The 23147-nt window shown below is 48.9% G+C and overlaps 1 protein-coding gene across 8 annotated transcripts in view; it reads left to right on the top strand.

Annotated features, from left to right (window-relative positions):
* The window catches only part of ANK1 (ankyrin 1), a 49607-nt gene that overhangs the window by 6349 nt on the left and 20111 nt on the right, over nt 1-23147 (top strand). For 4 of the 8 annotated variants that reach the window (XM_072357207.1, XM_072357209.1, XM_072357208.1 and 1 more), the window contains exons 2-4: nt 10807-10899; nt 19090-19191; nt 22648-22746. In XM_072357207.1, the coding sequence (XP_072213308.1) occupies nt 10807-10899; nt 19090-19191; nt 22648-22746 (294 nt within the window). Of the gene's footprint in view, nt 1-10201; nt 10220-10806; nt 10900-11379; nt 11523-19089; nt 19192-22647; nt 22747-23147 lie in introns of those variants that run through there. The other 4 variants (XM_072357212.1, XM_072357211.1, XM_072357213.1 and 1 more) reach the window with 3 other exon arrangements.

Below are 23147 nucleotides of genomic sequence, written 5' to 3' on the forward strand. Positions count from 1 at the left end.
AAGGGACAGTTCCACACAGCAGAGCTATCTGAAAATTCCCATTTCCTTTCTCAGATGAACTGTGTTGTGTTTTGAGCCACAGTGCTGCAAACAGCAGCAAAATCCTTCCTTCCTATTTGCAAACCAAATTTTGCTGAGTGGCTGAAACATTAAGCCAGAGCCACACAGTTCTGTGCAGGGCTGCAAATGTAGGGGACTGTGTTATATCTGGGACTACAGAATGTTGCTGTGAGAAATCTACAGTAGAAACAAAATCGCAGGTATTCACCAAAGTGAAGGAGGGGGAGGGAGAGAATGCAGCAGCAGGAGAGCATCCAGAAAACAGACGAGGCTTCTATATTTATACAGCGATAAGGGAAGAGAGAGAGAGTGTGTGCATGTTTGTGTGTGTCTGTCTGTATGTCTGTCTGTTCAGGTCACTGAGAAGCCTCTTATTTAAGCAAGAACATACTGCAGCAAAACACTGAATAGAAGTGATGGTTACAGTCCTTCACTGTAGTGTGGAAATGGGACTTTTCAGGTCCTGCCCATATGCATATGTTGGACCTCTGCTATGGGAGATGCAGAGAACACAGTGCTTAAAGCCTTTGCAGAGTACAGACTATGTTTATACTTAAACTATTTAAACACACTTTAAACTATGTCATATCTCCAGCTCATCTGGTGGTGACTGCAAAGGGATAATAAACATATTTCTACTTTTTTTTTTTTTTTTTTTTTTTTTTTTTTTTTTTTTTTTACAGCGATGTTTGTTCAGAAAACAAAAGATTCTAAATAATGTAAAGGAAAGCCTTTGTGTGTTCAGAGTCCATTTAGTTTTGTCCTGTTGCCATGCCTGGAAGGGGAGCGCTGTGTCTTTCCCAGGACTTGCTGATTACAGCACAAAGCAAAGAATAAGATAAATGCTATGAGGAGTGCTGCTTGGTGGATGAGACAGACAGGTGTGGGGTGAGCTGAGGACAGTTTCAGCTTTGACAGTGCACTTCCTACTTGCACTGAGCATCTCTGAACAGAAACTGGACAGGAACGGCCCCTGTCTGTGGAAGGTCCTCGCACAGGGTCTCCGAGTGGGTGAGTGTAGTGGGAAGTGTTGTAATGGGTTTCCCAAGCATTTGACCCTTTCATCTCTGAATACGTTGTGATTAAACTTGATGTCTTCTGTCCCCAGCTGCAGGCACTGCCTCTCATGACAAGCACTGAGCCTTAGCATGCTCACATTGCTCTACTTGGAGAGGTCTGCTCTACTGAGCAGTAGATGCTATTTCACAGCCCAGCTCTGCGGTGTCAGTTAAAGTGTAGCTGCTCTTAATGGTACCTGGAAACTTCAAAATCATTTGTGCAAGAAGAGTGGGGCTGTTTTGGGCTGTACCTTTTCTCTAACTATCAGAGCTTTAGGCAGAGACCATGTGCCAACTAAACTTGCTCTTTCAGTCTTCTCAATGGGGAGGGGAGAGTGTGAAAGATGTCCTCCTTCGGTATGCCTGGGAATCAGCTCTACTTTGTTGACGACTGGTGTGAGCTTTTACTGGGTGCTGTAATTATGTGCATGGCTCTTCCATTTCTAGGTTCTTACTCCATTATTTGAATCAATAATGTTTTGCTGTAAGTTATTTCCATGGCTTCTGCTGTAGGAATAAATAGTGTATTCTTAAATAAGATGCTGAACTTCAATAATTCCATTCCCTGACCCTGCAAGTCTCTGCATGGATCTCCTTTTCAGCTGCCTCTCTAATTTGCCTTGTGGTGGATGAAAGAACTAAGGCTGGTGATGAGCTTGAGGAGTGGTGTGGGGACAGGAAATGTGCTGGAGTGCTCTCAGTAAGGGAAAACTTATCTAAGCGACTTGCAGTGCTGTACTTGATTTCCCTTTAGTGGGGATGCTTGCAGTTCTGCTTCTCATCTTAAATGCTGAAATAGGAAATATATCTGTGGGCCACTGTCTTTCGCATGACAATATTTCAGCTCTTGGGCAAGACATGCCTTCATAGGATCTATATTTGTCCTTCAGGCTATGATTTTCTAATCTCTTCCTTTCTTCAGCTTTTTTCCTGGCAGGATTAGCTCAGCTCACTAGATTTGGTCCAAGCAAAAATTGCTCAGTGAAGCATGGCATGGCAGCTCTCTTTGCACACAGGTTGGCCATGCACTGATGCACAGTAATGTATTCCTCTTAAAAAACAACATGATGGCCAGCAGGAAAAATGGTTCCTGTCAAGCTCACTGCAGTGCCAAGATTGCAGTAAAAGGAGCTACAGTATCACTGGACAAAAGTATGAAATATCTGCTACCCATCAGCACAACTTCTCCACATAACTTCTTGAACTCAATCCCATCAATAGGGTCAACAGGGAGAAATGCATCTCATACCAGCCAGCAACCAGTCCAGAAAAAACAAAAAGAAAAAGAAAGAAAAACCCCGAAGAAAGTAATGTGCTCTTTGTACTCTCTCTGGAGCTGCAGCCACTACAGTTAGCTCCCACTCCTCCAGCTGTCTGCTCTGTACTGCCAACTGCTGAGCTCTGCCAGCAGGTTATGGGGAGAACGTAAGGGCGTAAGGCAAAAGGTACTTCAAAAATGTGCATTAGTTGTGTTTATGTTTACATTAAGAGAGTCGCACGGCATGCCAATGATGTGACTGTGAGCTGCTGAGAAACAGTAGGGATTCAAGGAGCCTTTTCAGGTGCTGAACAATGAAAACAAGGACCTAATTTTGACTATGGTACTGAAAATCAGCATGGGCAAACATGCATACAAACGTTGTTTGGAAGATGCTTCTGAAGAGGTACTATAGATTGCAAAAAGGTTAGAGAAGAGAACACAGAGCTGGGGGCTTTCAGCTGCAGTTGTGTAGTATGCTGTCATTAAAATGAATGTGCTGGCAATGGCAGAGTGCAGGACACAGGCATTATTTCTGTAGGAGACCACTTTGGATATCTGCTTTTCATGATGCAAAGCATATTCTGTTAGAAGTCTGGCATAAAACCCCCTCAAATAAATGAAATTTTCCCTTGTGCCCTCACGTTTCAGGGCTCCTTGGCTTGCATTGGACCACCACAATCTGGGAACCCAACAAGGGTAGATGGGATGCAGGGGATGGTATCTCACATTGTCTGTTACTGAGAGCAAAGCCTCGGGGATCCGTAGTGCTAAATGATACAAGAGTATGCATCTCTGAAGGTATGCAGTTGTGCAGTGCTTTTGAGCTTGGAGATGCCCTTTCAATGCAGGGGATCTCTGTGAGTTCCTGGAGAGGGGATCAAGCAGCCTGCTTGTCTTGTGCTTTCCTTGTTTGTCACTGGGAATTGCTTCCTACTTTCTCTGCCTATGATGTGACAGGAGATGGGGACAGTGTTAAGCTGCATGTTGCTTGGCTCCACTAATGTTCTGACGCTGCAGCAGCCCTTTCCAGGCTCCTCATTAACTGCTCAGTGGCCAGTGCTGTGGTGGTGCTCAGCTCCCAGCACTTGCTGCCAGTGCCAATAACCTGGAGTAACAGCATCTTATTTTTTTGAATTATTTAGAGCAGATTTTTTATTAATAACTCAAATTACCCTGTGAAACAGCAGCTTGTCTGATGTTAAATATTAAACTCTGCTAAGTGTGTGAGCTGGGGCAGAGAGCAGCACGCTGTGACAGTGCTCTGGCAGTGGATGGCTGCGATGCCCACCATCATGCATCAATCCCAGCTCCTCAGAGAGCCTCCATCTTTAGGGCAGCCAGGTGCCCCACACACAGCTCCCCAGCTTCTGAACTGCATTTTGCATGCTTTAAACAGATCAGCACATCAAAGGCTGGCGGAGCCTCTCTCTGGCGTTTCCATGGCAGCAGCAGCTGAGAGGATTTGGATGTTTCTGGGGTGGGATGGTGCTGCTGGGTGCACTGGGGCAGAGGGGATTGCTGACCACAGCCAGCATCCCCATAGATCTGCACAGTGCAATGGGCTGCTTCCCCATCTTGGGGTGCTGTGATGCAGACGGCTGCCTCTGGGCTGCCCACCTCAGCTTCCTCTGGTCTGGGAGAAAAGGATGCTGTGCTGCACAGCAAGTAGGTCAGCTGAGTTATATCCTCAGAAGTGCTTGCTGGTTGGTGCGATGAAGGAAAACAGGTCATTTCAGTTGCCATTCCTGCTCCTTGCGCTGCTGCATCCTTTGGGAGATGATGAGGTGGTAGAGATAACACTGTCACATGGTTTGTGGTGGGTATGGCATCATTGCAAGTTTCTCTGCAATCAGCTGAATTAATTCCAAGCTCATGTGCATCAAAAGATGTGTTCTGTTTTCATTGCCTCCAGGGGCACAGCATTCTCTGCTTCTCCTAGGCTAGGCTAGACTCCCTGATGTAGCTGAGGGCAGTATGTTCCTACATGGACATTCCAACTAATGCTATGTATTTTGTCCATATCTCCAAAATGATGCTCTTTGAGTTCAAAAGCACTTTGCATTCAGAGGGAAAGTTAAAACTCCTCACAAGTCACAAAATTTTTCCTTTTCTTGCTGCTCATTTCAGCTATGCGTGCTCAGACTGTTTTGCCTTCATCTCTAGAGTAAGGCATTCGGTTTTGGACACGCTCTCTCTCATTTTGTTCGATTTATTAGCCTTAATCACAATTATATTATACTATATAGTGTTATCTTGTATTCCGATATCATATTTTGTAAATTAACTTCCCTCCTCAGATCATTGCTGCTGCTGTTTTTAGCCAATCTCCCATCTCCCTGTATCCCCTTTTCCCTTCCCAGGACTGTGAGTCTGTGGATCCCCTTGCCCCACCAGTCACAGCTGGACCAAACCAGCCTGTAAAGTGTTGGCACCCCCCCAGCTCTTCTGGGTTGGTGGGCCTGTGGACCTGCTGTCCCCCTGTCGTGGGCACAGAGGGACCCAAGGATAACCCTGTGACACTTTCCAACAGTGAATGCCACCGCATCTCCCATGTGGTAGCTGACAGAGCTTGCAGGAGCAAAGTTCCACTGCTGAGGCCAGGGAAAAGCGCTGATAGTGCAGGAGTTCAGTGAAAGATGTCCACTGGGAGAAATAAAATAGTCGATCTCCTTCAAGTTTAGAACAATGGTGAGACTCTCATAAACTCTGCTGGATCACTAGAGCTATACCTTCCCTCTTGTTCTACAGAATCGCTCCCTTCCCAAAGTCATGTACAAATGACTGCTTCTGGGACTCTTCTTCTGTCATCCAGAAGCATCTTATGTAACTGAATTAGACTGTAGGAAAAGATACTGTGAGATGAAATTATTTCAAATGCTGATCAGTGAGAACAGGGCCGTGGGCATACAACAGAGGTGTGCGTGTCTCTTCTGAATCATTCATTAATTATCCTTAAATGGAGCCCGTGAGGTTCAAGATTTCAAGTGGATTTTTTGCATGTCTGCCAAACCCTTCTTCAGAGCATTGCAGTACATTGGTGTGAGCCGTTGTTCTTGCTGTAATGTTCATATCATGTTGTCCAGGCATGCCAAGGATGCTCAGGAAACAGATGAATCGATGGTATCTGGAATAGCTAGTCATGCCCACAAGATGCACAGTCATCAGAACATGGGTGGATAATGGGAGGCATTTGGCCTCTTTGCTTGCTCAGCAAGGTGATCAGCAAAGGCACATGTTTCTAAGTTCTGTGATTCTGGTAAGGAGTAAGAAGCCACTTCTCTAGAGGGTTTTCTTCTGGGGTCTCCTCTGCACTGGAGCGGCTCTGCAGGCATTGCAAGCTGGTGGGGATGACCAGTACAAGGAAGTTCAGTGCCAGGATGAGCACACTGATGTTGTCACAGTCCCTCTGGACAGCATCTGTATTAAAAAGAGGAGTGACCTTGTGAGTGCAGAGCTTGATGGTACATGAAGCTCTGAGCTTCAAGGAGAAGAGTTAGCATTGTTTTTAGTCTTTCTGAGTGGGAACCATGAGAGCAGGGACAAATCCGGCTCTGTGAGCTGCTGCAGTATGAATATTCACCATCATCTCAATGGCTTTCCACTGAACAATGCCAGGACTAAATAGTAGAGACAAATTTTGATAGTACCATAGAGTTTTCTTGGCAATGCCTCTCATGGATTTTGTTGATGATGACATAACCCAGTCAATATTGCTCATCCACCTCCCAGGAGGAGTGTCTAACAGCCTCAATCAGTTAGAGGTATGAAGAGAATGGAGGTTTCCCATGACTTATTTTGCTATGACTGTGCCTTGATTCTGTAACCACCACTTATGGTAACCTGCAGCACAGCATTGTCACTGCCACGGATGTTCCTGTAAATGGCTGTGCTGCTCTCGCAGTGCCACCAAGTCTCTTGCCAATCCTCATTTTGTTATTTGTGCCCAGCTGCAATCCATGACTATTCAGAGGAAAAAGCTGTACAAGTTGCAGCTGTCTGTGGCATGAATATTGATTGGAATTCTTTTAATTTTTGGTGCAAACCTTCCTGCCTTGCTACTGATATTTGAGCCTTTCATCAAACTCTAGAGAATTTCTGTGCCAAATCACAGGTGTACAGCTTGTTTTGTTTATTGCTCTGAATATCAAAATAACTCCCTGACACTTGTCTGGCTGCAGAGCTGGTGACAGCATTGCATACAGCACAAAGAGGTGACTGAAGGCTTTTCTTGCTGGTACAAACCCAGAAGAAAATAATTCGAGAAATAAAGATAGAAAAGGTTTACAGAAATGGTTTCTAAATTCTGTTCAATTGCTTGAACTGACCTGACTGAACAGGAGGATCTTGGTGGGACCATGGCATGTAGGTACACTGCAGACCTCAAAGGCTGCTGAGAGTAAAGGTACACCGAAAGGTTCCTCCTTCCCCTTTTTGCTTAGCAGCAGAGTCAGAAATTTCTTGCCAAAAGGAGCATCTTGCCAGGTGGGGACTGTGCATTCATCTGCTCTTGCAGGATGTCAGTCTGCTCTGCCTCCAGGCATGCATTACAGCTCAATGCTGGATGTTTCTCCATCTTGAGATCCCCAAATAGGCATAATAACACTCGGGAATCTCAGTGGATCTGTAATCTTGCAGTTACAACAGAATCGTTGGACTCAATAGGATCAATAGCTGGGTTTAATTAGCAGCAGCTTGATAAAGGTCTCCTTATGTCTTTCAGATTGGTACCCGCCTGAGTGAAAGCAGAAACTTGTACCAAAAGCAGTAATTAAGAAGTGATTTGCCCTTGGCCCACATTATGGGCATAATGCCAAGGTGATTTCCCAGAGCTGTTTTCTTCCCATGGAGGCTGAGTTAGGTGCTTTGCCTCTAGCAGAGGGGAAAAACCAAATAAAACCCAAAAGTGGTTGTTAATCTTGTGGGCAAGGTGTCTTCTGGTCCACTGGATGAGGAGCTAAGCAGAGGCTGCTGAACATTTTCTATCTGTCTGTGCAGCCAGGACAGCATGGAGCTAAGCTGTAGCATAGGCAAGAGTCCATGGATATTGCTTTTATGTGAGAACTCTGCACTTCTTTCACATCTGCACTCTGTGAATGTGAGTCTCTGAGATTTCTATGCATGAATGAGCGTAAGATGAATTGGCGATGATAGCATTTTCAGCTGCATTGCCTGGCTCATCCAAATGAGGAGCAAAAAGAACATCTTATGGCTCGTATCATAAAATGTCAAAGGGGCACACACAGTGAAGCCTTCTGTTTGATCAGTGTCAGTGTAGTGAGGGGCAAGGGCTGCCCAAACCTCCTAATTTCATGCTCAGACTGTTTCCTCTAAGAACTAAGCAGTGGTGATGCTGGTAGTAGGCAGTCATCTCTTGAAGTAACAGAGCAGGCTGCTCTTTTCAATTTGCATTTCTGGATTTCCTTTGTGAATTCCACAGCTCAAACAGTTCTGAACTTATGGAAAGCCATGAAAGATTTATTTGATCCAGGGGTACAATGGGAAGAGATTACCCATACTTATCTGCTGCTGAGCTTTGCAAATGCAGTCCATTGGTTTTCTTACAAGTTTTAATCCATCTCGTGCTTCTGGGTGCGGGTTTTTAGACTGATTTCAGGGCAAGTATCTTCCCCTTTTCTCTCTGTCTCACACACACAAGATGATGGGGAGACAACCAGCATGACAGCATGGCCTGGAAGATGTGCGCAAAGTGAATCTTTGTTCCCCTTCCACCACATAGCACTGCACGGTTCCTGCTCTGACAGAAAGCTGAAGAGCAAGTGTCAGTGTGGGCCCTTCCATGCCCTTCCTCTGGCCCACAGCTGATGATTCCAGCACTTTGTAAGCTGAGGAGCTGACATCAGAGCGGTGAGGGACCAGCAGCTCCTACTGACTTTCTGTGAAATGATGGATGCCAGAAACAACAAATACCACGGGAGAGCCAGCTCACTATGCTCAGAGAACTGCCTGCTTCTAGCATCAGAGTCCCTGTCTCAGCACTGCAGAGTGCTGTTCTCTGCTTATTTATGCCTGCATCATGGCTATTCTCTCTTAGCAGGAGGAAGCAGCCTGACAGCAGCACTGGTTTTCTTTGCAACTCTCTCCTTGCATGAAGCTCAGTACCTTCCATTACCCACAGCTGGGCAGCAGTGACAGAATTGCTAAGGATTTAAATTATTCATCGTTTGTGCCTGACTCAGCCTTAAAATTGCATTCATGTTTCCTAAGATAACAGCTTGTTGACCAGAGGAGCCAGGGAGCTGGCTGCTCTTTGGAGCCCCAGCAGGTGACTGGAGCACAGGGACTGTTGTCCTCAGTAAGCAGAAAGGGGACATGCTGGATAAAAGAGAGCCTGCTGCACCTTTGTCCTTGCTCCAGGAGGCTGCAGTGAGGGCTTGGAAGACCAGCTTCCCTTCAGTGACTTCAGCCCTGGACCTGTCCTAGCACTGTTTCTCAAGCTGCTGAATGCAGGAAAGGCTGTACCTCATTTCTGAGCAAAAGCACCATGCAGTTTCCTCGAAGAACTGAAGCCCACTGTTAAAGAGAGGTATTTACTCTTCCCCAAGGCAATGTGTTTGAGGCACTCTGCTTCACTCACTCTCCATTCCCATAAATGAAAGGAAAATAACAGCTGAGAAGAGACTGGCAGCAGCCCGTGGTGCCCGGAGATCCCTTCTCTGATTACATGGAAGACAACAAGGCAGAGAAAGGAGCCTTGCATTCCTTCACAACTACATCATAGTGCAGCTGAAGATCTTCTCCAAAGGCTCTCAGGAAAGGTCAGAGGCAGGACTTCGTATCTCAAAAATCAAAAAGAAAAACAACAACAAAAACCACCCAAACTCTTAGTAGCTGTACGAGTGGTTTCCTTTAGAGATCTCCTCTTCTTCCTAATTGCTCACAGGTCACTTCCCTGTGTCCCACCTCTGTCTGCAGTTGGTGCTGGAATTGGGTCTCAGGTAGAAACCTGTAATGCTGCGGCACTGAGGCTCTAGGGCTGCTGTGTGCTGTCACAGGACAGCAGGAGAAATTGTTTTTCCTGTGTATGATAGATATTTCAGCATCTGGGGAACAATATTGGGGTGCTGGCTGGCAAAAAGTCTCCTTGAAGTCCATGGGGGTGCACACAGGAGCACAAGAGAGCTGACAGCAATAATTCATTGTTGCTCCCGGATGCTTTTTTTTGACATTGGTTTGCATTTGCTTACAGACTGTTTCTATTGCGTCCACTGAAATCTCTTCCCTTTTCAGAGCTCTGATTTAGCTCTGTTAGCAACTGTGCATGCAATGTGATGCTGACTTGTAGTCTCATAGGCCTTAAAGCAGATGTTCACATAGGTACACTGCGTGGTACTGTGTAAAATCCCAGGGAGTGAGCAACCCAGCCAACCTCAGTTCATGGTCTGAAAACAGGTAAGTGTTAAAGTATCGCCTGAGACTTCTGAAGTATTTTCATGGAAATGAAAGGAGCTCTTGGCAGCAGAACCTGCAGAAAGTTTGCATTATGCTGAGCCAGTAGCTCTGGACAGACTCATAGCCCTGGCTGGTAGGGTTCTGTCTTCAGAGGACTCATATTTGCATTCATGACGTGCAGTTACGCAGGGAAAAAAACAGCAGGATCTGAGACATGGCTGATGTTGCCTGGAGGTTCAGAGCAGCAGTACACTTCAGAGCAAATGCAGTGTGCCAAGCAGCAGTATATTGCTCATCCTTCTGATAATTAACATCTGAGCTCTGCTTGAATGGGAGGAGTTTATTATAGATCAAACGCTTGAGGGATCCTGCACTTCCTGGGAAGTACTGAATTGCACTGGACAAGGGGAATATATTCCCTAGGACTAAGGTATGGACTATTCCTGCTCTACTGTTTCAACTCGGCACAGTAAAACAATCCCAGTTTCTATATAATACAAAGCATTTTTTTCTATCCTAACAGGCTCTCTTGATTTTCTTTTTCTGCCTTTGCCAGTGGTGGGCTGGTCTGTTTTATAGGAATTCCCTAGGGGGATGTAGCTGACAGAGCTGATTTTGTTCCCCCTGCAGCTGAAAGCATCACAAGCTGTGTTTATCAGTGTGATGCTCAGGCCCTTCCAGGTGTGATCAGCTCATAGCCATGCTAGCTAGCCCCAGTAGAGAAAGTTCTTGAAGCCATAATTGGCATTGAGGACCTGCTGATTGGTAGCTAGAAACAGGAACTGAGCTGTGTGGCTTCCTTGCACTGCCCCAGGGCTTTGTCAGGGCTGCCCTGTTTGGCATCTGGACCCCAAATAGGGTAGCAAAGCACTAGCAGAAGAATGCACCCTGCCAGCCCAGAGTGCCAGGTGAGCATGGCTCTGCAGCGTGTGAGCACGAGGAGAGGGTGGGATGGGAGTGGTCTCCAAGAGGGCTGTTCCTTGGACAACTGGTGTGACTCCCTTGCGTGTCTTTCAGAGAGGGCATGCACCAACCACTGTGGACCCCTTGCCTTCTTGTTGCAAGCAAGGATCTCCTGAAGGGATGCTGGAGCAGGAGTCTGCTGTGCAGGTAGAAGGGGGGAAGGGGCGCGTTCATTGTGTTGCAGTGAGCCTCAGGCCCTACAAAGGGCCTGGAGCTGCTGTCACCAGACTTCATCTGTCACTTCAGTTCCATCTCGGTGCCCCCCATTTTGGGACCGTACCCTAGCCAAGGTCTGCAGCAACCAGTGAGCTGTTTGGGCTCTGCGCAGCACAAACCAAGAGAACAGCGTGGTTCAGGCTGCAGGATTATTTCATTTTGCCTTGTATTTCTGCACTTCCATCCTCCCTTCTTCTGTTTGATGAACAGGGTACACATAAGTGGGCTCCTCCCTGTTTACAGGTCCGAGGCATGTTTATGAAGCACGCCTCAGGTGCAGCATAGGCTGAGTGCTTGCGTACAGGGCAGCTGTAATCTCCCAGCTGCAGGCAGGGAGGTTACCCTCCCTCAAGGGAAGAGTGCCACTGCAGTAGACACGTGTGAGTGGAGATGATAGGGTTCAGTCCTGCTGATAACTCTTCCAGTCTGGCTGATAACTCTTCCAGTCTGCTCACACTTTGGCTGCAGCATTCAGCATCGGTGAGCTGATCAGACCTGGTTGCCCAGGGTGAGCTGACTTTCCTGCAGCAATGCCATGCTTGCATTACTTGAGGGTGAGTATTTGGATAGTCCCTGCCATGGTCAGGGGCTTGCTGGACTGCACTAGGGGGAGATGAACCAGGTCAGCTCAAAGAGTGATGTTGTTATTTGTGGGGTTGTTTGTTTGTTTTTCTTGTTTGTTTGTTTGCATTCAGGAGTTTAGGTGCACCCAGGCCAGTTAAATAATTTTATGTCTGCCCCAGAGAAAATGGCCTTTGTCCCCAAAGTATGGTAGCCTAAACGGGCCCTGGAATGGTAGAAGGGGTTTGCTGCCCTTCTTAGGTTGCTGGAAGCTTGCCTAAGGTCATGCTGAGATTCCACAGCAGAGTCTGGCGTTAAATCCAGAATTCCTGGGTCCCCCTGGTGCCGTGCTCACCTTGTCCTTCTTGGTGCTGCTTTGCTGGGAGATGGGGGTGCCCTCAAGTGTTGTGGTTGTTAGGGGTTTTTGTTTGTTTGTTTTCCTCTCCATTTTAATGGTACATGTTGATTTCTGTGCTATCATCTTCCTTATTTCATCCACACGAAACTCTGGGACAGGTGCACAGGATGACGTTTCTCTCTAGGCATAGTGCTGTATTAGCTGTGCTGAGGAGCAGGTGGCTGTGCTGCCACAGCTTTTGCTTGCATGTCCTCACCGGGGATAAGTTGGCAGCAATCTATTTCCAGGCTGTGCTTCAGGTACTTTCCTGTTAATGCTTTCTTCCCTGCATGGCTTCCGGAGGTTACACTGAGCCTGGCCAGCCTTGCTGCACACTGCCAGCAGTGAACCTGCAACCATGTGCTGAGTCTGTGCTGCGATCCTTCACAGCCTGTCCATCCTAGCAAGAAAGCCTCATCCTCAGCGCTTTTGCTCATGGAAGCAGGTGTGGACTGGCCCTGCTGAAGCAGAGGTAGAGAATGAGCCAGGGGAGAGATCGCAGACATTAGGAAGAGTTCATACAAAACACTAGCAAAGGGAAATAATTATTTCCACAAGGCACTGAGTCAGACCTTGATGGCACATTCTGGCCTCTGCCGAGTGCAAGGGCACTGCACTGAGCCTGGGGCAGGCTGGGAGCTGGTTTGCAGGATGTGCCTCAGTCCCTCAAAGCGTGTCCCTGTCTTCCTCCTTGTACTGACATTGTCCATTGCTCATATTGCCTGAGCCATGGCATGGCTGGGGAAGGCAGTGCATTAGGAAAGAAGGAGATAAAAAGCAGTCACAGCGCTGCTGCATCTCCCTCACAGCTGTAAATCCTATTATGTTGTAAGAAGAGGTGTAGCTCCTGAGTGACAAGCACTGGTGTATTGTCTTCAGTCACAGTCTATGTATTTTCTGATGAGGTAAAAATAGCTTTTCTTTTTCAGGATGTGCAGAGAGCAGAGGCTCCTGCTAACATCAAAGGAGTGTGACAGCTTTCCCCTGGATGTGCCTTGCCCCAGCTGGCAGGAGCAGTCGCTGTGCTAATTCTTGCTTTGCTTTGGCGCTGTGCAAGAGGAACAATGTTCTGGTCTTCAGCTCCTTATTCCTCTGTCCAGTCCCTGCTGCTGGGCTCAACACTGTGCTTCATTGACAAGAGGTGGTTTGCAAATGTCAGAAAAAGATCTTGATGGTACTGCTTAGAAACACCATTAATGCTATCTGAGCAATGACAGGCAGGCATTCATAGAATTAGGGGATCCTTATCAGGAAGGATCCGTTTGCTACATAGGGGCAGCTCCCTAGTACTTGCTCACTGCAGATTAAGGAGACATCCATCTCCTCACAGTCCTGAACCCCTTTCAGCTTCAGCATCTAGCAAAGGGGATCTGTGAGGTGGGAGGGAAGGGACCAGCACAGTTGTCTACATCTGAACGTGCTCAGCAGGGATGGAGATCATTTGGCCATGAGCTGCACCACCGGTGACAGTCCAGAACAATCTGTCCCATTCAGAGTGCATAAAAACAGGCTTTCCAAATGCTGGTTAGTTGTGATTCTGTAAGGATGGAGGACTGTGCCTGACAGAGGGGCCAGATGACTGCACCTGAAAATGTGCCCCCACTCTACTAAACTCAAAGCTCAAAAACTAATTGACAAGTTGCTTCCCTTCTCACAGACCTGAAAGGCACCCCCTCCTTTACTTTGGGATTTCTGCGCTGCCACTTGTGCCAAATTCTCTTCCAGCATTAACAGCCCCTCGATGCAGGAACATGTGCAGATCTTTCATTTCTGCATGATCCGATTCTCTTGCTGCCAGATCATAGTGCCATGTCCATGTCCTGCATTGTCATGACTGGGGATCACTGCTGCATCTATCAGCCATGGCCTCTGGTGGTCTGTGCCTTAGGGAAGCCTGGGGTATATTGTGAAATCTCCACTCAGTAACAAGGAGCATGGGAAAAGGTTTTGCTTAGGGTGGTGCATGAAACGAGAGCAAAATCACTTGGCAAATGCTTTCCAGAGATGACCTTGATGCCTTCATTCTCATAAGTTCTGTTAAGATCTGCAGACCTGTCCTAAATCGTGGGGGCGTAGGTGGTGAAAGGGTAGAATTTGGGTGCATGGAGTTATCCTTTCATCTGATGAGCTTTTCCCAGTGTTCTGCTTTTCTCTTTCATCTGAGTTTGCAGTCTGTGCCTGGCAGCTTCTTCTCTGTGCTGCTCTGGCTGCCTGCCTGAGGCTTCGTTCCTGTGGCCTCTCTAGAGATGCTGTGCACTACTAAATGCTTTCTTCCACCAGAAAGGCTGAAACTTGCTGGTAGGTTTTGTTTCCACTGCAGGGACCACCCGTGTCAAGCTTCTGTGAATGCAGATAGAGGAGAAAATTCCTGCTGATCAGACAGTGTGGTTTCTGTTTCTGGGCATTCCAAGTTGAATCCAATTCAATTTTCCTTATCTTTTTAGAGAGACCCCAGGAGCCATCTCTAACTGCACTTAATCTTAGCAGCTGCTTTATTTTATTTCCAGAACTGACATATTCTTCTCAACTGAGGAGAAAGGATCACTGTTAGCACCTGCTGACCTGGACATTTGATGTCTGCAGGGTAGGGAGAACATGGGGAGCTCTGGCCTGAAAGAAGTCCCTAGGCTGAGAACTGCTTAAAGTAAGGCAGTACATTGTTTTCTCTGCTGGAAACAATACCTCAAGGTTGAGGACCATGCCTGCTGCTGGACATATGCCCACAAGAGCAAAAAATGTCAAAGCAAACTAAAGGCTATTGCAGGGGGTGTTGTACTTCCTCCCCCCACTGGCAGTGCTGACAGCAACCGGGTGATCTCCTGGGAGGTGGTCTAGACCTTTTATATACTGTCTAGATAGGATGCCCTTTGCAACACATGGCTCCAGTGCAGGAGTCAGGCTTGCATCTCTCCGTTGGTCCTGAGGCTCTGTGCATTGCTGGAGCATTGTGTGCTGCCCCACCTGCTTCCCTTGCTGGACCTCCATGAGCATATGGCAGCCTGAACAGGCAGGGGGGTCATGCCTGCTTGGCAGGGTCAGAAGCCCCTGTGGGAGATCCCCAGGTAGGACCTTTCCCTTAGCAGCAGCATCTGGCTCTTCTGTTACTGTTTCTCTGCTGTTCACAAACTGTTTGGCCATCCCAGTTTTCCAGATGCTTCCACTGGCTTTGCTCCCAATGCATACCAGGGAAAGAGTGGCACGTTTTGCTCCAGATGTTGAGTTTCAGTAGCATTAGAGCAGTGAAGCTGCAAATGCCACTGAGTGTGCAGAGCAGGAATTGCTGGCAGGAGAACATGGCTTACAAAGAATACAACAGTGGCAAAATTTTGAAGATGCAGAGTTATCTTTAGTAATAAACTCATGAGATAGAAACGTGATACAGTGGTATAGTTGCTTTGAAGATCTCTGCTACAGAGCACACGCAGGAAGTTTTCCTTGCAGCAAAGCCTGCTGTCTGAGCCTCCTCAATAGCAACGATTTTCAGTAGCTTGGCCTGGAAAAAAGCAAACTGACCGAGTGTCAGGTCTGGCAGGCCCCAGGCATGCGGCAATTGAGCAGTGTAGTAGCATGCACATGTGCCTTTTGCCAGTCTGAAACAACAGGGCAATTTGCTTCCTTCCTCACAGCCCAGAAACCACCATGAAAGCAGCATGAGCCTATGAACTCATTTGCACTTGGGAATCATCAGCATGCAACGTTTAACAGCCTCTACAGAGTGTGTTCCTGACAAACATGGCCCCCTTCCATAGAAAGAGACAATGTTGAGAACCTTCCTTTATCGATAATGTGCAGAAGGAGCTCCTCCCTTTATCAATAACGTGCAGAAGGCGAGTGAGAGTGATGGCACTGCCAGAAGAGATTAGGGAAGGCTCTGACTGTGTCTAGGAGACAAATAGAGCAAGATTACCAAAATCCAGCCTGAACCTCTGGCTTGGCAAAACATGCCCTGTGCATACTGCCTTAGCCACAGCTACAGCTTAAAGAGCTTGGTCAGATCCAGGCTTCTGTTGAGGTGAAGGAGCCGTCATCATGCAGTGGTGATACCCTGTGTGGGCAGGGAGGGCACCTGTGAATAAGGACTGAGAAAGTTTCCCCTCAGGACTGGGAAAGAGAAATAATTTGATTATCAGAAGACAAGGGGAGCTGTTTTCTGAGAGAAGAGAAAGTGAAGGAGAAGCACAGCTGCAATGAGCTGTGTTTTCCACTTTAGAAGGTCTTGGAGCGTGTTGCAAAGTCCAGATCTGGGAAGTGCTGGAAGCTGCATCCTGCTGCTTCACAGCTTGAAGATCCGCAAGTCTATGGAGCACCTGTATGTGCAGCTTAAAAGTAGTGTGACAAATAAGCAAGTTTACATTCTCACCTTGAAATAACTCCTTCCTGAAAAATTGCTGGGAAAGTGAAGGAGAATGGAAAGAAGCATTGCAAACTGCAAGTAAACCATTGGGGGCATTCTTTTCATCTGGAAGCAACTGCTGTATATCCTGGGGCACATGGATAGCAAGCAGCTGCGGGTGCAGGCAACAGTATGTGCACAAGTGCAAAGCAAGTGCATACAGTGTGCCTGTGCTGCACTTTGTGCTTAGCTGTGGATGGCGAGTGTGCAATGCGAGTGTGTCTGTATTTAGGAGCATTTGTGTAGTACTCCCTGGGGTGTGCATGCATCTTTTTGATATGCATACATACTTATGTCCACGGAGTCTCTGCATTTCTTGCTGTCACTGTTCCCTTTTGTTGAAAAAGGAGATGGCATTGACCCAATGTATGCTTTAGTTCCATGGCTAATCTCATGCTGTCAGGCTGCCTGTGACACCCCAGAGTAATCAGCTGTTGTGAAAGAGTACCACTGAATGCCAGGTAGGCAGTTCCAGTGTGTGCAGGGACCTCAGGAGGAGAATATGACTGCAGATATGTTGTCTGCTTTTGCTGTCCGAGCTGCATCTCCATCCCATCCATCCGTTAGTTCTCTGGTTCTGGGAAGCAGAAGGGCAGTTGTTTAGCAGCACCCACACCTCTGCCATGTGGAGGGGCCCTCCACCCCTCTCCTCCAGGGTGGTGTTACCTGCAAGATGCTCCTGGGCATGTCTGTAGGGCTGCTCCTCTCTGCTCTCCCTGCAGCTCTGACTGTTCCCTGTGCTTGGCAGCAAGCATCTGCTTTCCACAGGCAGCTTGCTATTAAATATCCTGTCTGACACAGTAATGGAGAGAAAATGAACAAATTCCATTAGTGGCTGGCGATCCCTGCAGGGTCTGTGTTGGAGCGAGGAAGGAGTTGGTATTTTTAGAGAGAATGCAATGCAACTTACTGGCTCTCTCAAAGCTGGGAAGTAGATAACCAAGGAGGGGAAGAGGGGACACCGGGCTCAGGTTTCAGCTGAAGTGCTGGACTATGGCAGCACGAAAGGGCAAGTCTGGTCCAGACGTGGCTGTGAGTATACAATGCGCTTCTCCTTCATGCCCAGAGAGACCTCTGCTTTGCTCCTCTGCTTGCTTCCTGCCTGTGCTCTCTGCCGCTGGGTGCACCAGGGTTTTGGAAGCGCTTTGCTGCTGGGGTGTGTCAGGTTTTACCATATTGATCTTTGCAGCTCCATGCGTGTCCTGTGGGTGGGATCCCAGGTCTGCCTGAGCTACGCTTTGAACTTCCAAGGGGGTTGCTGTTGTAGGTCTGTGCTGAGACTGCCATGCCTGCAACATAGGTGAGGGCCTGATCTGAGGTACAGAGGTTTCCACCAGGAGCTGGAGTTAGAAAAGCCCTTTGCACTTAACCTGTTTCTTGGAGCTGTCAGCGTTTCCTGCTGACCCTAGACAGCGTGCAGGGCTCTGAGTGCAAATGTGCACTTCTAAGGGCAGCAGCGTGTTCTGCCTTTCCCAGCAGATCAGCCTGAACGAGCAGAGTGCACCCAGGCATCATGCTGACTCTCCTCCACACCTGCAGCCCTCCATGAAGCTGACAGCCTAGCTTCAAATCTGGGGCCTCCTCCCAGGCAGACCCGGTTGTGCTGCGAACCAGCAGCTTGTGGTGACAGCTGGCAGAGCAGGGCATGCCAGCAGCACGTGTCTCCCTGTGTGCAAAGGCTGTGCCAGCACAGGGCATGGCGATGCTGCCCTCCACTGCCTGTCCCTCTGTCCTGGGCAGGGCTGCAGCACCCATCTGCAGGCCTTCATTCTGCAGGGGCAGCAGGGCAGTTGGCCCTTTGCTGGGCTGTGTTTCTCTGGGTAGGATGGTGAGGGAAGGATGGAGGAAAGCAGGAGGCAGCTGAGCACTGCTGCTTCCATCTCTGAGCTGCCCAGGTCTGCTGCTGAGGCTATGCTGCTGCCAGTGCTGGCCCCACGAGCTTGATGACCCCAGGGCTGTGGGCACTGGAGGGTGAGGCTGGCAGGATGGATGTTCATGTAGCACAGGAGTTTTCTTGGACAATCCCAGCATGAGTGGTAAGAAAGGGGCTCTCATTTTCTAGCAGAGCCAAGGACAGAGGAGAGGTGTGTGTCCTGCTGCTTTGCCATGGATGTCTCATGGCTCTGTGCTGTGGACAGCCCTTTGGGCTAGACCAACCAGACAGGAACCAGTTCATAGGCCCAGCCACACAGAGCTCTCACTGCATTTCCACTTTGTTCTCCAGCTTCTGGTGAGCCATCCCATTGTCTTCATTTGCTGCCTTAATAGTGTTATACAAATGACTGCTGTGCCTTGCCTGGGGTGGTGACACTGCCTTGCTGTGCTTTTCCTGGCTGTAGTGTGCACAGTTGGGGTGGTTGTCACAGTGATTGTCACCACTGCCACTGTGGCTTTAATTTGGGTTTCTGGAAGACAGCAGAAGCAGACTCACCAACGCTGCAGTATATTGTCCATTGCTGTACTCTCAACCAGGACAGAAAGCATTCCTGTGCCTATGGAGACTGCAGCAATCCTGTTAGAGCACCTTCCCTGCCCCACCAGCACTGCTCAGACCCATACATCTCTCCTTCCTGGCCTGGACAAAGGCTGTTCTTCCCGAGCCTCACTCTCAGCCCTGCCTCGTCCTGTTTGATGAGGAGCACCTCTGTCTGCCTGGCCTCTACCTTTCCCACCGGGTCTCTGTAGTCAAGCACTGGGATGATCCCGTATTGCTGACGGGAGAGCACAAGTATGATGCCAAACCTCATGCTGTTCATTTTTTTTCCCCAAGGCTGATGCTGCGACCAGCTTCCTGAGAGCTGCAAGATCTGGGAATCTGGACAAAGCCTTGGATCATCTCAGGAATGGGGTAGATATTAACACCTGTAACCAGGTAGGTGAAACCCTCAAGGTTTCTGGTATCACCTCTAGCTCATGTGGAAATTGCCATGCTGTGGCTCCCCAAGGTTGAGGTGACAATCACTCTGTCCCTTCCTTACTCTGCTCCATGGGAGAGGGACAGGGAAGGGCCTCAGGGAGCTTGCTTGGTCCTGATCCTGCTATGGAGCAGGCCATAAGTGGGCAGTGGACACCGTGGCAGAGCAAGTTTAAAAACTGGGAGGTGTTTAAAAACAGGGGATGTTTGCAGAACACCAGTGTGGGGTCCTCAGGAGGTGGTGTTCAGGTGGAGCCCCCTCTAACACAGAGCAGGGATGGCTCTGCCCCGGAAAGCTGCAGGCACAGAGGAATGGTTTGCACGTAATTGACAGAACATTTTGTTACCTGTGCAGCTGCCAAATGCATCGACTCAGCCTGAATCAGAGGAGGTGCTGCAGGGAGGGACACAGGGGACTTGGGCTGAGCTGGGGGACAGACAGGCAGACGGCACTGTCAGCTACTTTCCAGAGCATCAGTGATGCCGGGGAGGCTGACTTGGCAGGTAGCACAAACGGATGTCCCTCTGCTTCAGCATCGAGTTCCCAAACGAAGCGTGGTTCAGACCCATCAATCTATGCACTGCAGTGGCCGGTGCATTGCTGCAGACATCTTCCCCCAGGAAATGCTGCTGTCTCCTTTTCTTTTCTGACAGCGCTGTGCAGATATGCTGGACTTATGCTGGCCACTGAGGCACGTTGCACCTTGCTTTCTCCTCCCTAGGGCACTGGAGGAGGCTTGGGGAAAGCTCAGGAGGTGCCCATTTTGTTCCTCATTCCCAATTATTGTCAATGCATAACCAGCATCTAGGTGTTCCTGTCCTGGGGTTGTGTGGACATGCACAGGATTAAAATCAGATGGGTGCTGTAGGGAGAAGTAGGTAGAAAACATTGTGTTTCTGTCCTTGAAGATGAAATAGCTTTCAATTTCTTCACCACAAGGGGCAGTCCCTGTTCGCTGGGAGCAGTCCTGCTTCCAGACAGATTCCTGCAGCTGATGGGGAGGGGGGGGGGGGGGGGTGTTTAATACCATGCTGGGGAGCACGTGGCTGCAGCAGGATGAGATGCTTCTTTCAGTAGTGCCTTTGCACTGGTTCTTGCCATCTCCCTGAGGTTAGATGGCACTTTGGGGTTTCCTTCTGAGGAATATCAGACCTGTGGGAAAGGTCCAACCTCACATGTCCTGTATAGAATAAGGAGGGATATATGTGGTCAGACCTATCCCACAGGCCCTGTATTCTTACACAAGTGCAGAGACCTTGACATGCCATCTGATCTTCATCCTACCAATTCCATCTTCTTCATGGTTGCCATCTGCATCAGTATCCTTATTGTGTTCTGAATCTGTGCATGCTGTCCTCATCGGTGAGGAGCTGGAGCTGAGGATGAGCGGAGCAGAGCCGGCTGCCAGAACACAGCAGTCATGGTGGTGTGGGCAGGAATCTCTTCTGGGTCACAACCCAGAACAGGGTCCACTCAGGGTACAGCAACATGAAGGAGTGTTTTACTGCAGAGCTGAGTTTGTTGCATTGGCAGCACCATCCAAAGCTTCTGGAAAGCAATTGCAGTTGGTGAGGGTGTGTGGCAGTGTTCAGATCGAGTACATCCCACGGCAGTTCTGGGTCAGATGAGCCATCAAGCCAGAACAGACCTGCAAAACAACCTGCATTGTACCTGGGGCAGAAATATCGATGGGCCTCTGGGAAACAGCCTTCAGTAAACACTGTGCTTATCGCTGTAAGGATGGAGAATAACGATTCCTCAATGGCTTTCAGCTTTCAAAAGGTTATTTATGAATCCTTTGCGTAAGAGGACATATGTGCAAGGAGAGCAGCTGAGTATTCATGATCTTGTCCTCCCTGCATCTTCTTACATGGATATAACAGGGAAAAAGCATGTGTTATGTCTGTGGTTCTTACCCAGCTGGTGAGGTTAACCTGTGACATGAGCTCTCAAGATGTGGGTGCAGAGCTGTGTAGCTGTGCCCTAGTCAAAGAGCTGCAGCATTCTTGCTGCTTTTTCCCTTGGCAGCCATCCCCTTGTGCTTAGAGCTCCAGGAGATGCTGGAGATGCTGTGCTGAGGAAGCCTGTAGACTTGATATCTGTGCACACCTGAGTAAAAAAGTGTCTGTGATCTTGGAAGGCTGGTGGTTTGAGCATGAGAGAGGTGGAACCTTTTTGTGCCATGGTAACTCCCTCTGGAAGCTGTTGTGAGTTTAACTGGGATGTTGAAGACTGCAACTGGAGCTTGCTCTGGCATGTTCTGCTCCCCTACCTGTATTCAGATGGGGATGAAGCAATCCTGCAAAGTGACCTTCCAGCACCCTCCATAAGCCAAAGCAGATGGTTGGGAGGTGGAGTGCTTGGGCAGCACTGTGTGCTTCTGGGGAGCTGGCAGCTCTTTGCCACATGAGAGTTGCACAGGGGTGAGTAAGCACAGTGCATCCATCTGGGAGAAGTGCTGCACTTTTCCCTTGTGGAGGGAAAAAAAAAAAGTGTCATTTGAAAGCGCCTGCAAATATTTAACCTCTCTGCCAGTAAATATCTCAGCCCTTTTGTTCACGTCTGGGAAGCTGGAAATAATGGAACATAAGCTTTCTCAGCTGCCTCTGGGGTGCCAGCAGGCATAACCAGCCACTTTTGATGGCGCAGGGGTATTCCAAGGGTGCTTTTCAGCCCTTTGCTCCTGGGAGTGTGGTTTCATATGTACCTTAGAAAAGGAGGGCTGAACTGGGGCACCAGTAGCAGTGTTCCCAAGCAGTCACCTGCACTGTTCAAGAGCTTCCTGGATCCGGCAGAGCTGAGCAGCTGCACAACCAGTGCTTCCCCCGGGTCTCTGCTGCAGCTCAGTACTGGAGGAGCAAGGCAGCCCTGGTGCTGAGCGTGGGCTGTGGGATGGAATTGGCAAGGTCAGCCTGCAAGGCCACAGTTACACAGTGTGTGCATCCTCACCCTGGGCCATACAGGGAGCTTTGGCTGTGACAAGTGTGGCTGTGGGCAGGAGATCTTAGGGATGGACACCCCTGGGAAGTCACTGAAGAAGAGATGGGAGCTGACAACAGGAATGTGTCTTGAGCAAGGAGAGCTGAAACAGTGCCTGTGGAGCCATACGCTTCCACTGAGCCATGGGGACACCCATCTATAGGAACCAGCCCAAAAGGGCTGCATGTCACAGGGAAACCTCCAGCATTAGTCAGCAGCTCAGTGCGTGGGGCTGCATGCAGCTGCCCTGGCAGCACGAAGCCTGCTGTGCAGGGCTCAAAGGCAGTGAGTGCTGCTCCTGACAGCCAGCACCTCCTCCAGCCCACACCAAGCACCTGCAGCCAGGTCCATAGAGGAGCTCAAGGGTGGTTCCCAGAGGCCATCAGTCTCATCCTGTGACTAATGTGACTAATGCCCCTCTTTGTGCCCTGCAGAATGGGCTGAACGCCTTGCACCTGGCCTCCAAGGAGGGCCACGCAAAAATGGTGGTGGAGCTTCTGCACAAGGAGATTGTTTTGGAGACCACAACCAAGGTGAGAACAAAGAAGTCTAGTCGCATTCCTTAGCCTGCTGCTCTACAGCCTGCCATTGCTGGTGCTCCATAAATAATGCATAGTTGTCTCCCTGCATGTCTTTGTCACAGAGAAAGGGGTCTGGCTGTGGAAGCTGCAGTGGCTGGCATGCCATCTCTGTGCACTAGCAAGGCTTGGGGTGCAGAGCAGAGCCTGGTGTCCTGCCCCCACCACCCCAGAGCACATGCTGGAGGGAGGTGTCTGTCTTTCAGTCCACTTCTAGCTGAGCTCTGCTGGGAGGCCTTGGCTCCCAGGGCATGCACTGTGCTTCTGCCTGAAGGCTGCCAGCCCAGTGCTCCCTTCTCCCTTCCCCTGCTCATCTCCTGGTGCTGGAGATATACAGAGCCTGACAATCCACACAG

This window comes from Excalfactoria chinensis, chromosome 25 (genome assembly GCF_039878825.1).
Source record: "Excalfactoria chinensis isolate bCotChi1 chromosome 25, bCotChi1.hap2, whole genome shotgun sequence".
In the NCBI taxonomy this organism is placed as follows: Eukaryota; Metazoa; Chordata; class Aves; order Galliformes; family Phasianidae; genus Excalfactoria; species Excalfactoria chinensis.